Source organism: Chenopodium quinoa, unplaced genomic scaffold (assembly GCF_001683475.1).
Source record: "Chenopodium quinoa cultivar QQ74 unplaced genomic scaffold, ASM168347v1, whole genome shotgun sequence".
NCBI classification, from domain to species: Eukaryota; Viridiplantae; Streptophyta; class Magnoliopsida; order Caryophyllales; family Amaranthaceae; genus Chenopodium; species Chenopodium quinoa.
In genome coordinates this window covers 1,180,681-1,199,470 of record NW_018744874.1, presented here as the reverse complement: position 1 = coordinate 1,199,470, position 18,790 = coordinate 1,180,681, and the positions used below count along the sequence as shown (strand labels likewise).

Below are 18,790 nucleotides of genomic sequence, written 5' to 3'. Positions count from 1 at the left end.
TATAAGGTAGTTTCTTACAACATTTTTTTTATAAGGTAGTTTTTCACAAAAAAATATGTATATAAGGTAGTTTTTCATAAAAAGTCCATATTATTATAATATTTTTTCTTCCGACTTAAAATTTACTTTAATTAAAAATAGGAATAATAATTTTGGTAGGATAATTTGAATAAATCTTACAAATATACATAACGTGTATAAAACAAAATTATTTTATTATATTATACTCCTCCGTTTTTTTATAAGTTATGGTTGGGTTTGCACATTTGTTGAGACACAACTTTGAACATCAATATCTTTAATTAGAGACTATTATTTTGTTACAAATATTTTTTTTTGGATAAATTTGTTGAATTAACACCATTCTTTATAAATTTTGTTGTAAAGTTTAATTATGACCGTGCATGGCACGGGATTTAACCTAGTAACTTATAAAAAAAACGGAGGAGCATAATATAATAAAATGATTTTGTTCAGTCGTTCTTATAAACGTTATGTAGATTTGTAAGATTTATACAAAGTATTCCACCAAAATTATTATTCCTATTTTTTATTAAAATAAATTTTAAGTCGGAGGAAAAAAAATTATAATAGTATTATGATAATCTTGGATGATGATATATGTCAATACCTTAATTTTAAACTATGTTAGTATATTTGTAACTAAAAGATTTATAGCATATAAAATATATGTTGAAAAAAAAAAAAGTTAAATTGAGTATGATTGGATTAAATGTGTTGTCAAAATGGAAATAAGTATTATGGTAGGTTACAAAATGGAAGTCATTAAAATTTGGCAAAAAAAAAAAGGAAAGATAAAAAGGCGGGAAATGTTTTATAACATCGTGACAAGTGTCACTTTAGGTTCGCTTTTAGTATAGGTTAATTGATAAGTTCCGTTAGGTTTATTAGGTTGAATTAAATTGAATTTGAGATAAATTGTGTTGGGTTCTCAAGTTAAACTTGGATATTTAATTGATGAATTCAAGTTTAGGGTCGGGTATAGAACAATGTAGGTTGAATCGAATCAGGTCTTATCAAACCAAGTTGAATTGAATCTTGAGTAATATCAAGTTGGGTCGAATCAAATCTTGGAAAAGCTGTAGTCGAGTCAGTCACATTTGTTCGTGGGTCAAATTGGATTTCGAGTTGTTTGCGATTGGATGTGAGTTTCATCTATTTCACAAATACTGAATTCATATTGGGTCTCAAAATATCTTTGGGTTGGTTAAGGATTCGAGAACCAAATTCCTCAAATATGAAGTCATGATTCATTCGATTTCGACCGGCTATTTAGTTTGTGTCAGTTTTTGACAACCCTACCGATGATCATTGTATCGGATAACTTTAATGGGCTAGGATCTCTCTTAAAACCAATATGTACATCACTTTGATACACATAGGCCCATATTCATATCTCAAAATATTTTCTTCTTTTCTCCCTCCTCAAGTCTCCTAACAACTTCCCACATAAATTAACTCATCATTTCCAAAAATAATCAAGCTTTAAAACCTCTTTCAATTCAGTCTACTAGTATCAGTTCAATTTCCAGTCAAAAAAAGCTCAATTTTCATGGAGATGGATTACAATCTCAGCATTGAACTTCGAGGACACGAAGACGACGTAAGTTCATCCTATTCTCCTTTCAATTACGATTGTTTTTATATATTTTTGATAATTTTTTCATATTTCATGATGAATTGGAATTGAATTGATCGAACACAAAACCCTAATTATTGCGGGATTTTAATTTGATTGCGATGCATGAAATTCTAGGTTAGGAGAATTTGCGTTTGTGAGAATGTTGGAATTGCGACGTCTTCTAGGGATAAAACGGTGAGGTTTTGGCCGCTTGATCCGGCAACCAATCGAGTGCTTGAATCGCCGAAGGTTATGGTGGGACACACTAGTTTTGTAGGTCCACTTGCTTGGATTTCGCCGAATGATGAGTTTCCGGGAGGTGGGATTGTTTCCGGTGGGATGGATACTTTGGGGATGGTGTGGGACTTGAAGAGTGGAGAGAGGGTCCATGTCTTGAGGGGTCATGAAATGCAGGTTACCGGGATTGCTCTGGATGATCGCGATATTGTCACCTCTTCGGTTGATTGGTATATCTATCACTCTTTGCTTCTTTTATTATTTGAATGTTGTGATGATTGTTATGAATATGAAGGCAGTTATGAATTATGATTGGTAGAATCCTGTAATGCAGTTAGAAATTAGATTGTTGTAGCTAGTGATTAAGTGGGCAGTGAACAAGAAGAGTAATGTTTCTTCTCAAAATGATAAGGCCTGGCTCTGTGGACTCTTTCAAATAATATATAGTTCCATAGGAAGACTGTATTTTTAGTATGAATTATACTTGTAGAGTTGTAGGTAGTAATGTACAATCAATCAAAGTCAAATCTTGTAAGGTTGACTACGAATATCATATGCTGCCCGTTATTTTGGGGTTACGAAAATATTTGATTAAGTTCTTGTTAGGGATTGATATATGTCATATACCAATATTTCTCTTTGTTGTGGGTTTGTTTTATGACTTGCACTAGCTTATGAATATCGGTACTTATGGAAATGTAGAACTATTTATCTGGATAGGATTTACAACATGCTGATAAAGAAGCGAGGTACACTGTCATACAGTTGTGTATACTAAGATGTAGTTTGATAGGCATATGGGTAGTGTTTTGACTGTTTACCTTTAGAGAAATTTAAGAGATCCATTGTCATATTGTTTTTGTAACCAAGTTATCGGTTTTTCTGGGAGCTATTGAATATTGTCACTTGAAAGGAGAGAAATATGAGACAATGAGGTTTTATAATTCAACTCAGTAATTAGTAATTTAACAGTCTTGTCATTTGTGAAGCCTGCCAATAAATAAGTAAATAAATGAATTATGCTTGGTGACTGTTTGACATTGCAAATTGCATATTTATGTTGTTTATTTTGCCACATTTTCTTAGCACTTTGAAAAGATGGAGAAATGGGAAGGCTGTGGAGTCCTGGGAGGCTCATAATGCTCCTGTACAAGCTGTTGTAAAGCTACCCTCAGGCGAGCTTGCCACAGGTATGTGTTTTCATTGTATTAAAAGGATGGGTAATTTCCCTTTTACTTATGTGCAGTGCATGTGATTTCTCACTAAGCAAAAGCTCGAGTTATAATATTTTTTTTGGGGAAGCTATAACTACTGATTGAAAGAATAGTCATATTGCAGTTGCCACACCAACCTTGCTGTTCCTTAAACTGTAGAATGCATTGTACTTTTTGGTTTAAAGTCTTTTAACATATATGAAGTATATCTAGTATATGAAATTCCAATTTCGCAATAAAAAAGTTACTGATTATACACCCAAAATAGAAGTTTACACCAATATTAGTATTAATATCGTGTGTGTGTGTGTGCTCCTTTGCCTAAATGAATAGATTTCTAAGTTTTCAACTCACTATTGGCTTATATCTGAATACATTTGTCATTTTGCTGATCAGCAACAGATTTTTCCTTAAATATATTGATGCAAATGGGCCAATGGCATGAACATTTGTCTAACACTCTTAACTTTCATTTTCTATGAATTCCAGGATCCAGTGACACAACCCTTAAACTCTGGAAAGGCAAAACATGTGTACACACGTTTGTTGGACATACTGGTTCGTGGCTTAGTTGTTACAAGAAACATTCTGGCTTGATTCTTAGGCCCTGTTCTTTTGGACTTATTTTCAATTTAACTCAGAACAACAGGGCTTTAGAAAACAAAGATTTTTACTTCTCAGCTTTATTCTTCATGTTCTAATGCCTAACATAAATTTTATAGATACTGTAAGAGGTCTGGCTGTGATGTCTGATATAGGAGTACTTTCTGCTTCGCATGACGGGTAAGAAACTCTCTATGCTTGTTCCTCTTTCTTGTGCTCATTTTCTCTCACCTGCCACAGACAATAAGTTTCTGTTTTGTCCTGAAGTTTTATTACTGACACATGAATGTTCATCAGATTTGGTCTTTTACTCTATAACAGGCATTTAACTCCTTTTCCCACTGCTTTCATAACTCTACCAATCAGGCATGTGCTGGTTGGGTGATTCCTTATCTCATCTAATGGTGGGTTTAATTTTTCAGTTCTGTGCGACTCTGGGCACTGACGGGTCAAGTTCTGTTGGAGATGGTTGGTCACCAATCAATTGTATATTCTGTTGATTCACATGTCTCAGGTCTTGTTCTTAGTGGTAGTGAAGACAACACAGCCAGGATATGGAAAGGTTGTCAACTACTTCCTTTATTAATGTAGATTCACCAAGTCACTGTAATTCACTTCATACTTTCCCTTGCTCTTTTATGTGGCCTTTAGAGATTTTAAGTCGTCTTTCAAATTTTAAGGAAATATTGAATGTAGTTGATCAAATATGTGTTTGTTATTTATCTAATCCATCTATCCCAGTTAATGCATCCTGCTTGAGTTGTTATTAATTAACTTTATAAACATTAGACTTGTCTCTTATTGATGCAAAATAACCCCACTTGAATTGTGTAGTTTAGATTGAGTCTTGAGGCATATCAATTCTTCTAGTGGAAAAAACTATTCGTAGTATAGGAAGTTGAAAAGACAAGTATAAGAGTAGTCTCTTTGAGTTACTTTTACTAACTAAGCAATTATAATAGGATTATCACAATAAGAAAAGATGGGCATTTTTGTGGCGTGGTGGCCTGTGGGAGTATTTTTATTGTTTAAATGTGCAAGCAGCATTCACATTAGTGTGTTTGGTCACAAACTTGTACTTTGGACATATAAGTGAACTAGATTGGAAATGATTTAAGTCTTTCTTATTCATTCCAATTTTGAGATCTTAGTTTGGTATCATCTTCTGTGTGGTTGGTTACAAACTTGTTCTTTGGACATAGTTTTGGTACTTTGTTTCTGATTGGGGTAGAGCCTCATAGAGGTTGGAGTGCTGACCAATTAGCCAGTAGACTGGTAGTGTAGGAGCGTAGGTACCACATACTTAATTTGCGATTGAGGGATAAAGTTTTGGTGTGGAACATTGGAACTCCCTTTTACCCAGATCCAGTGTGGAATGTATAAAGCACATCCTTATCTCATACCTTATGTATTAAATTGTTTTCAAAATTTCTGAGCTCGCAATTGGTGGAATTCCTAGTCTAGCTTGATCAATTGTTTTAGTTCTTCTGATGTAAGGATCCTTGTTGTAGCAATTGTATTTGGATTATTTTTTGTAGGAATGCATTGACTATTGTTAGGTTGTTGTTTCAACAGGACATCAGTTTATGTTTGATGGTGAGATTTGAGGTTGCACTAAATGTTTCTTCTTGTCATTATAATTCCGGATTGATCCATTTCTGATTTTTTAATGCACTGAGAATATTTGCTTCGCTGATGCCTTGCCTGCTCAACCAGCATTTTCTACATTCTCAAAACATATTTCACACATATCTATGCTTCTTGGTCATGAAGAAAATTCTTTTTGCAGACGGTGTATGTGTTCAAGTAATTGAGCACCCTGGATGTGTTTGGGATGTCAAATTCTTGGAAAATGGGGACATTGTTACAGCATGTTCAGACGGAGTAGTGCGCATTTGGACAACGCATGCAGATAGAGCAGCAAACCCTATAGAGATTCAATCATATTCTGAACAACTTTCTGCTTACAAGATCAGTAGGTAATTATGCACCCATATATTCAAATATCTTTTAATTCCTGGACATTGCTATAGCTTGCGTAGTGCTGTCTTACATATATGATTCCTATGAATGAGATATTCTGTAAAAATCCTGAAAACAGGTCTGTGTACATGAAACGGACAGCATTAAGCACATTTTTATAGGTATCATTTGAAAATGTAGTGACTGGTTTGTTATTGTGAAATGGTAGGTTGATATCTTTTATATGACTTACAAAAGATCATCTTGCAGTCATGGCTAATGCTATTTGCTTTTTGTTTGTGTCAGAAAGAGAGTTGGGGGCTTGAAATTGGAGGAGTTGCCTGGATTGGATTCATTACAAGTTCCAGGTTCGATGAAAGTAGTTATTGGTTGCAATCCTAATTATTTTCTTCTAAATTGATCTGCATCATTTTCCCATTTTGCAGTTTTTTTCCTCAGTTTTCTTTCCCTGATTTGATATCTGAACCACATTTATGTTCCAGGTACGAGTGATGGACAAACAAAAGTTGTAAGGGAAGGAGACAATGGTGTAGCATATTCTTGGAATATGAAAGAGTACAAGTGGGATAAAGTATGTAACCTTTGTGTCCTTTGACACCCTTCTTTCTGTCTTTATCCCGCATTAGGTCTGGTTATAACCAATGAGCTCTGAGTTCTGATTTCCCGTATGCCAAGTCATAGAATGTTTAGATTTGATGTACTTTGGGGTCTTGGGGGTTGGGTGCTAGTTTGGAACATTTTATGCCTTAAGGTTTTCATCTGGATCCTCTGTGAGTTTTTAAAATCAAAATTTGCTTGTCAGCTTTCATTTAAAGAGTTTATGGTAATTACTAGCCATGCTAGGCTGGCAGTTAATCTTAAAGCTCAATATCTAAGCACTAATGTATAATTTTTTTTGAATTTTATATTTTTGGAATATCCCGCATTGTTGTTGAACAGACTGTAAACTATAATCGTATCCTTCCTGTCGTTAGTATAAGAGTATTAGTCTGTTGGTTTTGTGACTTCTGTGTGGCCTGTCGGTGGTACTGGACTATTAGTGTTGTACATGTCTTGTGGGCTGTCTAATTAGGTGCTAATGTCATAGAAGTTCAGGGTGTTCTAGTCAGGTGCTTCTTTTGATATTTACCGATGTGAATAATCATTCTTACTATGTTGTTCAACTATGTATTGTGAAAATCTGGTTTATGATTAGGGTTTGGCATTTTAGCCTTTGTATTTGATGGGGGTAGATTTTGCAGCCAGTGTGTAATAGACTAATCTAGAGGGGTAGTATGGGCATTCTAGTAATATTAGTTTAGTAGGGTTAATAGCCCTTAGTATAAATAGAGAGGTAAGGGGAAAGAAAGAGATTAGGCAAAAATTGGATGAAACTTGTTGAGAGTTTTGACCTCAAGTCACTCCTTGGAGAGTTCTGAGCTAAACTCACTTTTGAAGATTGATAGCCTTAAGCTATTATCCTATCTTATGTAACCATTCAACCATTATCAATCAAAATCCAAGCTTTAATCTTTATTTACTTGCATTATTAAATCAAAAATATAATCCCAGAAAGCCAATTCATTACACAGTGTCATTATGTTATTGAGTATCCTGTGTGGTTTGTAAGTACTTAACCTGTTGGTCTGTTGGATATCACATATTATCAGCAGTACTATTGTGGTATATCATTTCCCTTGATGAACTTGTACTTCCTTTGCTTCATATATTATTTTGCTACATCTTTCTTTAAGTGCAGCATCAAATTGATTGAAACACTACTTTATTTGCTAATAGGTTCTCTCTGTCTGTATCCTCATCACACGAGGCCCCCCCCCCCCCCCCTATTTTTTTTCCATCACATGGCCTCCTAAAATCTCGTGCCTCCCTCTATGCTGCGATAATATGAAATGGAGGAAGTACATAGTTGCCCGAGTTTGTGATATCACTTTTTGTCCATTATTCTTGTTGCTAACACGTGTAGAATATTTCCTCAGATTGGTGAGGTTGTTGATGGACCTGGGGAAGGCCTTAAGCGTCCTGTACTTGATGGAAAGGAGTATGATCACGGTGAGTAACTTATGGCACTAAGCATTTTGCAACTATGTGGAGTGGTGGACCAATTGTCACCTGTTGCTTGGATATTATCAAAGATTTATTGTCCTTTTTTTTTTAATTGTCCCCAATGACTAACGTTGGTGAATTGAGTAGTTCAACTTCATATGCTGCTTGTTTTCTACTTTGCATTTGTTTTCACCTTCTCCTTATTTTGTTTGTGTCTAGTGTTTGATGTTGATATTGGAGATGGGGAGCCTATTCGTAAGCTGCCTTATAATCGATCAGGTACCTTTGTAATTGCTGGATAATGTGCCGTTAGTATCTTGTTGGAAGCATATGCAGGCAACATGTTTTGATTCTTTGTCAAATTTTGCATTTCAATTCTGTGAATCTCTTCTTCACAGTGAATTTATTTCATTGACCTTGATCTTTTTTTCTTCTAGATAATCCATATGACACTGCTGATAAGTGGCTTCTTAAGGAGAATCTTCCACTTTCTTATCGTCAGCAAGTTGTAGATTTCATTTTAGAGAATACTGGTCAGAAGACATTTTCTTTTGATTCATCATTCCGTGATCCTTACACCGGATGTAAGTTGAATATATTTTTCTTTTGATCCGCGATCCTTTTTTTTCCTTGATATTAATTCACATTATATGTTTATTTTGTTGCATTTCAGCCAATGCCTATGTACCTGGGGGTACTTCTGCCAACCATGGTATGTGCTTCTGAAAAATTCAGTTTATATAATATTTATATGCTGTTTTATAGTTGATCACATGACAAGTTTTAGGTGGTGCTTGAGCTTAAGGTCCTATATAATGAGTTTCTATGTTCCCTGACGTAAACCTTGCTTTTAATCAACAGCTATTTCTAATAAACCTACTTTTAACAATTTCAAGCATATACCCAAGGTACGCTTATACTGTTCTCTTTAACATTTATTATTATTACTCTGTATTTTATTTATTTAATTTATCAATCTAATTCAAGATATATTTTTTTTTTTCCAAGGACAGGGTGTTATATAATGTAAATTATGACTATTTCACCCTTTCCTTACATTTATTGATTAATCATGCCACAATTGAGGAACAGAATGTGTAGATGTTTCATTAAATCAGTAGATATAATTTGTTTTATTGGCCTTGCTTTGATTTTCAGAAGTTTGAAGATCTGGACTGAAGCTTTATCATGAACTTTTACGTTAATTATAATGTCCTTAAAGTGTAACTATTATCTGGATATGTTCATGTTGTAGTTGTTCTTGAAGAGCCTTACAAAGTTACAATGGGAAATGACTTTCTTATCTTGTGTTGGCGATTAGAAAGTATGCTGTATCATAGATTGTTTTCCTGGGATTTATCAGTTTAATTTCAGAATAAACTGGAGTAATCCTTTAGTGATCCTTGAATATGAAGCTATTTAAATCTAAAAAGGTTTTTTTTTTTAATTATTTTTTATTTTTTTTTAATTATTATTTTTTATTTATTTATTAGACATAATCTAACTTTGCGTTTATACTACTAAATTGCTGAATAATATGTAGATTGACAAGCCTTTTAAGATTTCTTCTTTTGTTTCTATTGTTGGTGAAAAATGCATGCCTTTGTAATAATTTGAGAATCAGCTTTTAAAATTTGAGGGTTCCTGAACCCCTAGGCTTTGAACCTTTAACAGATCATTAATATTCTAGGTTGTCCATTTTGCAGAAAGGTGTCCTCATCTTTGACGTGGCCCAATTTGACGGGATTTTGAAAAAGATGTCTGAGTTTAACAATACTCTTCTCTCTGACCAGGTATGTGCTTTGCTAATCCCTCTACTAATTCGTGTACCAAATGGTTCCCCCACCCATCCACACACACACACTCACACTCACACACACACACACACACACACAGAATGTAGAAATTAATTTAAAATCTGTTGATGTTTGAATGAGTTTGTACTTTTCAAAACTTGCTGTAGTTGACATTTTATACCTTTTAATGGTAAAGATTATGTTTCAATTTACATAGTGGGTGTAATGTTTATGTGTAGTCAATTGGTAATCTGTGATAACCTTTAGCATTGTTGTGACTCGTTTTGGTTCCATTTGCTTACATGCTTTGAATATGGCTTCTTGATAAATATGCTGAATGATTTCTCTGTTACTAAATTCGAAGGGCCAGAAGCAGCTCTCACTTACAGAAGTGGAAATGTCTAGAATTGGTGCTGTTGTAAAGATCTTGAAAGATACATCACATTATCACAGTAGCAATTTTGCAGATGTAGACATTGACCTGCTGTTGAAATTACTGAACTCATGGCCAGTATCCATGGTGTTTCCAGGTTTGCTTGCTGAAAGTTCAATTCATCTTATTTAATCACTATATTTGTGCAATTGTGCTGCATAACGATATTCTGGAGTGTTTCTTTATTATCTTTCAGTCAATGAGCATTAGTTTTGTTGTTGTATTTGATATGTTGTCATTATTTCAGAATCTGTGAAATACATGTTAGAAAATGTGAGAATGTTGTGGGAGCTTTGTCTTCATCTCATTCATGTGTCTTTTATTTGCAGTTATTGACATCCTGCGAATGATGATTTTGCACCCTGATGGAGCTTCTAAATTGCTGAAGCTCATAAATGGTGGAAACGGTACTTAGAACTTCTTGCTTCTTTTTTTTTTTGGTTGGTAAGGAGAAAGACCCTGGCGGGCCAGAACCTCTCACAGGTCCTCCCAGCCCGTGTTAGCGGGCTAGGCACTTTGGAAGTGGGGGGGGGTGATGGGTAAGGGAATCCCCACCCCAAAGTGCCTTTAGTGGGATTTGATCCCACAACGTCATGGTTGTGAGATGCAAACCTTACCACTAGACCAAGCTATGCTTGGTGAACTTCTTGCTTCTATTGCTTTTGTTTGGAGTTATTATTATTCTTTGATAAGCCTGTATTGTATACCATTGACATGAGTCAAGAGGACACCAAGGAGTGATATCCTTGTGAATTTGTGAAATGACTTTAAGCACAAATCCAGCAAGTTTATAAGAAATGGATTGTGCATACCCTATTTTTTCCACAGCAAGATAATATGCTCTGAAGTCTGAAGTGTAGTGTATATTGAGTTTTGTTTGGTTTCAGAATCAATTGATCTAATCTGTACGCTTTTTGGAAAAAGGATATAAATGGTTTGAGTTGTGTCTTTTTTTTTCCTCGGTAGTTCAAAAATTTATGCAGCAGGCGCAACCTAGTTCATATGTATCCAGTGATGTATGAAACGTTAATTGATCTTTTTGTTCCAACTTTTCCCTTACCTTGGCTAGGCCGAACATGTAACTTTTTGGTGTTGGCACACTTTACTCTTCAGAACTTTCTTTTATCTTCCTCTCCATTGGAAGTGAGTTTGTTGTGAAAAAAAAAGTGTAAGTGAATGCTTACAGTTATCTATTTATTTGTCCAGACGCACTAATAGAGTTGATCAAGAAAGTTACAATGAGTCCAGTGATCCCGGCCAACGTTTTGACTGGTCTTCGTGCATTAAATAATCTATTTAAGAATACTTCTTTCCACCAGTGGCTTCAATATCATCGTAGTGAGGTTTGTCCCTGTCATTTACTAAAGGGCTCTTTTGACTGTGACAGTTTTTAGATAACATTTTTCTATTGTTGCAGATACTTGATGCATTTTCTGCTTGTTACACATCTAATAAGAATGTACAATTTGCTTATTCCACGTTAATTCTCAAGTAAGTGCTCTTCATGTTTTTTTTTTTATCTTCTATTCTTCCACCTGTGTGTGTATGTGTGTGTGTTCGCACTTTGTTGACGTGCTATCTCCAAGTATTTTAACATAGATATTACTATAAGCATCCTTGAATGGATAAGAATATCCTGTTCATTTCTGTTCCCATTTTCATTTAATATGTTTTATGTTGTGGATTTACTAGCATTAATTTCAGCTTCCCGTTCCATTTATAGGCGGTGCAAGTGTTAGATAATTGGGTCTATTAGAGCAACTCCAATGGTTGAAAAAAAGGACGAGCTTGCAAATATTAAAACTCTTAAACTAATAGCTATACCATTGTTGCACATCTTGCTGATTAGCTTTGGCAAGCAAATTAGCTTTGTAGAGCTAATTAGCTTGATAGATATTTTTTAGATAAAAAATATTTTAAATTTAAAAATAAATTAATTTATAACTAGCTTAACCATTGGAGCAACAAATAGCTAGAATTGTTGTAGCTTAAAAAGATGATTTGGCATAACAAGCTAGTATATGAATTAGCCAACCATTGTAGTTGCTCTTAGACAGTTGGAAGTCAGTGTTTACATATATGTTAGAAGAGTGTTTTTTGAGGTTTTCTGTGGACTGATACTATGAAATCTTGTTGCCTGACCATTGTAATTGTATTAGCTTTTCTGTGCTGTTGATTGAAAAGAGAGATGAAGAAGGGCAATTACAAGTACTATCAGCTGCACTTGAGGTAAAATACTAAAATCCTCTGGTTCCTTTCAACTGCCCTTTGTATTAAGTTTCTGTCTTATGTGTTGATGCAATTAAAACTATAGCAATATTATAATGCTTGCTCAGATTCAACTGTTCAATGGGATCATTTGCCTTTATGTTTGAGAATGTTGGAATATATTAATAAATTTTGATTGTATACAGTGGCCAACAATTACTAAATCTGTTTGGAAAACTTAAAAGATAATTTAGAATTGAGGAGTGTTTGCGATGCTCATGGATTGAGCTTACAAATTGTTTAAGTATAATAATGCAGAAGTGCTACTTTTATTTGCTGGGTAAAAGTTTGATTTATTCTCTGGTTGCAGATTGCTGAAGCAGAGAGTATTGATCTAGATTCAAAATTTCGTGCACTGGTTGCTATTGGATCATTGGTATGTTGTCTTCTTATATCTGTTGTAATTGAGAATGCCACAGCCCACTGGATAATGTCAAGAGATACTTTCAAGTATAAAGAGGCTGTTTTTGCAATTGTTTACTATACCGGCAGCTCTTTGTGGAGCTTCTGGAGGGGTGATTGCCATACAGTTTTGCTGTGCAAGTCTTTGGATGTTTATATGGTCGTTTGAGTTACTTGTTTTCAAACTATCTTGTCTGCTTATTTAATACGGAGTACCAAATACTTTTCTGCTTTCATCCAATCACTATGCATTGCAGCATTGTATATTGGATCCTTTTGCATGGAGTTCACTTATATATCGATTATGCGTTGTATTTCGTGGACCCTTTTGCAAGAGTTCACTTATATATCGACTGTGCTATGTTTTGTGTTTGGACTAGTAGATTTGTTCTGTAACTTGAGACTCTAGTAGACTGATTCTTGTTAGTGTGTTTTGTGAGTCTATTATCTTAGAAGTTATATTGGCTTATTCATAGTTTAAATAATAATACTAACAAATCCCACCTATCATTACTGCGATATTTCTGGCTTGTTCTTGGACATTGTCTCTATTGACTTCTCAGTTGAAAAAATAAATAAATTATCCCAGTTTTTATGTGCTGTGATGAGTATTTCTTAAGAGTATTGTTGTTTGCTTTGTTGCTCGTACTTGGGCACATGTCTAATACGGTTATGTTTGTAACTTTCTTAGTGTCTGGGTCAGCTATTTTGTGAAAATATTTGGCCCAAATAAAGTGTCCAAGTGTTGATGATATGACATGAGTTCTTGCTGTGAATCTAATAGTAAGTCACATAGGTTGTAGTCTTGAGAGGACTGTCATAAACTCTTATGTATCTCTCCTCCTAAATAGAAAACAAAAAAGACGAAGATTAATGTATACCTATTAATTTTGCAACTTGATACAGATGCTTGATGGTTCTGTCAAAAGAATAGCAATGGATCTTGATGTCGAGAGCATTGCAAAAGCTGCAAAGTCTTCCAAGGATTCAAAGATCGTTGAAGTCGGGGCTGATATTGAAGCACTAACAAAGCAAAGTTAAGATCTTCGGACCAGATTTCAATAGATGAACAACACACATCATGTTGGATTTTTGTTGAAGGTCTAGGGAGGAATTGGAGGATACTGCTAAAACAATACATGGAAAATGAAACATAGTTATCTCTTGATTTGTACAGTTGTAGCAGCATTGTAACCTCTATTTTTCCTTGGTGTTATAATGTTTCATTCATATAGCCACTGCTACAGCCCGCTTTCTGTTGATTTCCTGTTGCAGTGTTGCTTACCAAAACACATTTAGAGTAATTTTTTCTTTGATTAAGTTTAATATATGCTCTAGAGCCTTTGAAATCCTATCTTCTTCTTTGACCCCCCCACCCTCCCCTCTCCCCTCCACCAGCGCGGCAGGGAAATGATGATTTGTAATCTTAGATTAGGTTCTATCAGTGAGATTTCAATCACATCCTTCGTAAAATTTTCTAAAAATAATATCGTACACACCTCGTAGCATACCACTGTTGCAAATTTGGCTGCTCAAATACTTGTAAATGATTTTAGCTTTGTTATCTTTATATCAAAAACACTATCATAGATTCATACTCACCTTCTAGCATATTACAGTCACAAATTTGTTTTCCCAGTGTAAATAATTTAATCTCTCTTTTCATATAAAGTAAGTTTTTTTAAAATTTATATGAAGATGAATTCATCAACATTTCACATAATTTTTTTCTTAATATATATTTTATCATAAAATTTTATAAATAATGAACAAATAAATATTTTGCAACTAAATAAAAAGCAAATGTTACTCAAGACTTTAGAAGTTGAACTACAAAAGAAAAATTGGAAGAAAATGAAGAGAGAAACGTGTAAAGAATTTTGCGGGAAACAAAATGTGGATAGGATAAGTAGATAACGGTTTATAACACATCTTCTATTTTAATCCAAAAACACAAATTTCAGTTAAAATTATACAAACTAAAGAGAAAACACACTCTCATACTACTCAGAAAGATGAAATCTTCATCTTCAATTCTCACCAAATCCATTCATCTTTATCGACCCAATAATTCTTTCAAATTCCACCATTTTAATCAACCCCATTTCCCCAATTTGCAAAATGACAGAAAATTTATGACTTTCAGGGTTTGTTGTAAAATCAATGTACCACAAGATAAGAGCAATAAACCCATTTCCCAGAAGATTGTAATTTCTGAAGGAGCTCCTTCTTTGAAGGAGAATAGTGATGGTAGTGGGGAAGTTCCTCCTCCGCCGCTGCCGCCGAAAAAGCCGACTTCTTCAGTGAATAGGTTGTTGAAGAGAATCCCTCAAAGGGTTTTGGGTGTTTTGTCAAATTTATCACTTGCTATTGGAGAAATGTTTGCTATTGCTGGGCTTATGGCTATTGGTATTGCTCATGTTCTCTCTCTTTTTGTGTCTATTTATTTATGAGTGTGTAGCAAGTTACAAGTGCAATGATTTAGACGGGATTTGATTTTTGACCCAGATGCCATCCCAAGGACTATAATTTTCTCTAAAGCTTAGTTCAATGTGGAATTGTAGGGTTGATTTGAAATTAGTTGTTTATTGAATTGAACATTAGTTTGCTAATTTGTTGCTACTATATGTTTTATCCATTGTTTGTCTAAATTTGTTGTTGAGATTTGGTATTTAGCAATTTTGCTTGGTTGATATATAGTTTTGTCTTAGCAAGATTATGCATGTTGTTCAGTTAGGGTAAATTATGTCATATAACTACAGCAGTTCTGGGTTTCAAGTTTTAGCCAATTATATGAAATTGGGGAAATATGTTGATTTCATATTAAGTATAGTCAAGTCCAGAGCTTTGTCTGAGAAAAGGATCACATAAGATGTAAAGAAATTTCATGGGAAATTGAAGCTTATTATTACTTATGGTCTTGTTGATTACCAATTTGGCAAAATGAGTTGTGTTGGTCACTAATTGTTGAGTTGGTTTATTATTGTTGAATGGATGTGCTTGGTTTTTATTGTTGTTTCAAGTTGTTTTTGATCGTCCTCAGATTTTTATAATGTATTTGAATATATACTGCAGGTACTTTCATTGATCAAAGCGAGGCTCCCGATTATTATTTTCAAAAATATCCAGAAGATCATCCTGTACTTGGATTTTTCACTTGGAAGTGGGTTCTAACACTTGGGTTTGACCACATGTTCTCATCGCCAATTTTCCTTGGAACATTAGGACTGTTGGCAGCATCTCTAATGGCCTGTACTTACACCACACAGATTCCCTTGGTTAAGGTCGCACGAAGGTCCAATATGAATTTCATACTATGAGTTTTTTTGGCTGTTCCAAAGCAGCTTAGGTACAATATAGTCACATGTATGTGTTTTCCGACAGATGGAATTTCTTAAAGTCATCTGAGGCCATTTGCAAGCAGGAATTTTCAGAAAAACTGCGTAGAGCATCAGTTCAAGATTTGGGTGTTGTTCTTATGGGGGCTGGATATGAGGTACAGTATAGCAGTTTTTCAGGTTTATCTAGAATCAGATGTTTATTAAATGAGCTACAAATTTTTTACTTTTGAGCAAAATTATACTACGCAATCTGCAGTCAGATGTGTAATTGTGGTCGTACTAAGAGGATGTTCTGTAATTTCCATCAAAACAAGGAAAGATTCAATCAATCAATCAAAGCCTTAATCCCATGAGTGGGGTAAAAAGGGAAGATTATGATCAGTTAATCTCCTCTTCTTATAAGGTTTGTAAATGTGGTTTCTGTAGGTATTCTTAACAGGACCGTATATGTATGCTTTCAAGGGTCTAGCTGGCCGGTTTGCTCCAATTGGAGTTCACCTGGCTATGATACTAATAATGGCCGGAGCAACACTTAGTGCCACAGGGAGCTTCAGAGGTTCTGTTGATGTTCCTCAAGGACTAAACTTTGTCGTAGGTGATGTGCTCAGTCCATTTGGAGTCCTCTCAAAGCCTACCGAAGCTTTCAATACAGAGGTCCATGTTAATAGATTCTCAATGGAGTATTATGAGAGCGGAGAGGTTGGTAAGCCTTTTGATCTCATCTTAAATCTTTTGTTTCAACAAAAAGTTGTTGTTATCACATTCACCGTGATTGTCAATGCTCAAGGCCTCGTTGGCTTTCTGGATAACTCTTTTACATTAGTGATGTTGACACACTTTCTACCATGTTTGTTTGGTGATCATTTGGATTATTGGGGGTAATATAATACTACATTTCTGGCTTTCATGCAGGTATCACAATTTTACACTGATCTCTCTCTTTTTGACCTCAATGGGAAGGAGGTGTTGAGAAAAACAATAAGCGTGAATAACCCTTTGAGGTATGGAGGAATTACAATCTATCAAACGGATTGGGGCCTCTCTGCTTTGCAGATTCTCAAGGATGATGAAGGTCCTTTTAATTTGGCAATGGCTCCTTTGAAGTTGAATGGTGACAAAAGACTTTATGGAACTTTTCTGCCTGTTGGGAATGATAACTCTCAGAATGTCAAGGGAATGTGAGTACTTTAGTAAATTTATGTAAAATTTCTATAAATCATTTCTTACTAGGTCAATTTATGTGTTTTTTTGCACTTCTTGCAAACTTACAAAAAATAATCTTTTCTGGAATATGTTGTTTTCTGCTGGTATAAATATGCTAGCCCTTGCCAAATTCCTGCATTTATCTGTGGAAAAGGTTCATATTATTTGTTTTTGCAGATCGATGCTTGCTCGTGATCTACAATCTATTGTCTTGTATGATCAAGATGGAAAATTTGTGGGTGTTCGACGACCAAATTCGAAACTTCCAATTGACATTGATGGGATAAAAATTGAAATTCTAGAGGCCATAGGAAGTACAGGCCTTGAACTAAAAGTAAGTTTTAGGAGATGTTCCAGATTTGTCAATTTTTATAACCTCATTTAGCTTCCCCTTGGCTAATCCACTTGTCTTTTCAGACTGACCCTGGAGTGCCTGTTGTATATGCTGGATTTGGTGCTCTGATGCTCACAACATGTATCAGCTATTTATCTCACGCGCAGGTGATTTTCTGAGCTCTTGATTATCACCCTTCAAGGATTTGTTACGCAATTGCTACTTGGATATACTAATTCCTTTTTATCGCTACTTTACAATGTTTGCATTCCTGTGCACCCCCATGAAAGATCTACTGCTGTTAGTATTAAGGGGGTGATTGATATAAAATGTAATAACTTCATTAATTAGCGAGACAATGCACAGGGATTACTGATCTTGACAGAGAAATTAAGTGGCGTAATTTTTCTCCCTTGAAGAACACTATTGATTCTTCTAGGCATGTTTGTTTTTTTAGTTCAATTTTGTTGATACATGCTCACATTTTCTTTCTTGCAAATTATTCTCTAGATATGGGCTTTACAAGACGGAACAACAGTGGTGGTTGGGGGGAAGACAAATCGTGCAAAGGGTGAGTTCCCAGATGAAATGAACCGCTTGCTTGATCGAGTTCCAGAACTAGTGGAAAAAACTATAAACAAACCATCTGAAAGCTTGAGTGCATAGCTTGCACTTCAAATGAAGTAACAGTCAACTTCAGAGGTGCATGAGGTAAATTTCAGGGGGAAAGAAAAAACATATCTCCACATGATTCACAGTATACCAGTAAGAGTGCTTCTGCAATCTGACATTAATACACATTATCAAAATATATGCTCTCAATCTCTCATTGATAAATTCTGTGTATAGTTGTAGTCATTCTTTGGAAGTGTTTCTTTATGGTCTCTGAAGCTTGAGTATGAAAGAATCTCAAATTCTCAAGTTTTGATTTTCGGTTACTTTTTTCCCCAAATATATGTTAATGTATTACATGTCAAGGGCATACTAGTTAGTTGTATAATTGAACGAACTAATATATACAAGAGGGTTGAAATACTATTTACTATACAATGTTATAGTCATTGAGGTGTAATTTTTCTTATCTGAATGACCTGCTGTTAGCCTGTTGATCATCCATCAGTCTACCAGCACCACTCTTTAAGTTGGTTTTTTGCCTTTCCTTTCACCCCTATTCTATGCATCTGAAGGATCTATGTTGCTCGGACTCTCTTCCAATTACTCGTGTCAGATCCTTGACACTCTGACATGAGGAGGAATTGCCACTCTAATTTGGACTGAAAACAAGGAAATT

The 18,790-nt window shown here is 34.8% G+C and overlaps 2 protein-coding genes across 2 annotated transcripts; both read left to right on the top strand.

The window, feature by feature from the left end:
- The first annotated feature begins 1,383 nt into the window (after positions 1-1,383).
- LOC110705049 (phospholipase A-2-activating protein-like) lies at positions 1,384-13,973 on the top strand. The gene is made up of 22 exons (XM_021882873.1): positions 1,384-1,624; positions 1,778-2,109; positions 2,966-3,069; positions 3,583-3,651; positions 3,816-3,876; positions 4,119-4,258; positions 5,486-5,675; positions 5,965-6,026; positions 6,162-6,250; positions 7,656-7,728; positions 7,942-8,001; positions 8,160-8,306; positions 8,396-8,434; positions 8,584-8,630; positions 9,429-9,515; positions 9,883-10,048; positions 10,281-10,358; positions 11,158-11,294; positions 11,369-11,442; positions 12,111-12,180; positions 12,530-12,595; positions 13,528-13,973. The coding sequence occupies exons 1-22, from the start codon at positions 1,574-1,576 to the stop codon at positions 13,660-13,662; spliced, it is 2,277 nt and encodes a 758-aa protein (XP_021738565.1). The 5' UTR covers positions 1,384-1,573; the 3' UTR covers positions 13,663-13,973.
- Positions 13,974-14,499: 526 nt separating this feature from the next.
- LOC110705048 (cytochrome c biogenesis protein CCS1, chloroplastic-like) lies at positions 14,500-18,549 on the top strand. Its single transcript, XM_021882872.1, has 8 exons — positions 14,500-15,030; positions 15,697-15,916; positions 16,006-16,117; positions 16,389-16,661; positions 16,875-17,140; positions 17,343-17,499; positions 17,583-17,666; positions 18,010-18,549. Exons 1-8 carry the CDS (start codon positions 14,637-14,639, stop codon positions 18,163-18,165), a joined length of 1,662 nt encoding a protein of 553 aa, XP_021738564.1. The 5' UTR covers positions 14,500-14,636; the 3' UTR covers positions 18,166-18,549.
- The last annotated feature ends 241 nt before the right edge of the window (positions 18,550-18,790 follow it).

What these genes read in the sequence shown, in the direction of transcription:
- LOC110705049 (XM_021882873.1), top strand. Translation starts at nt 1,574, where the DNA reads ATGGAGATGGATTACAATCTCAGCATTGAACTTCGAGGACACGAAGAC. An exon ending in GTCACCTCTTCGGTTGATTG is followed by an intron (nt 2,110 to 2,965) that starts GTATATCTATCA and finishes ACATTTTCTTAG; the next exon opens with CACTTTGAAAAGATGGAGAA. An exon ending in ATTTCAAGCATATACCCAAG is followed by an intron (nt 8,631 to 9,428) that starts GTACGCTTATAC and finishes TCCATTTTGCAG; the next exon opens with AAAGGTGTCCTCATCTTTGA.
- LOC110705048 (XM_021882872.1), top strand. Translation starts at nt 14,637, where the DNA reads ATGAAATCTTCATCTTCAATTCTCACCAAATCCATTCATCTTTATCGA. An exon ending in AGTATTATGAGAGCGGAGAG is followed by an intron (nt 16,662 to 16,874) that starts GTTGGTAAGCCT and finishes GCTTTCATGCAG; the next exon opens with GTATCACAATTTTACACTGA. An exon ending in GCTATTTATCTCACGCGCAG is followed by an intron (nt 17,667 to 18,009) that starts GTGATTTTCTGA and finishes ATTATTCTCTAG; the next exon opens with ATATGGGCTTTACAAGACGG.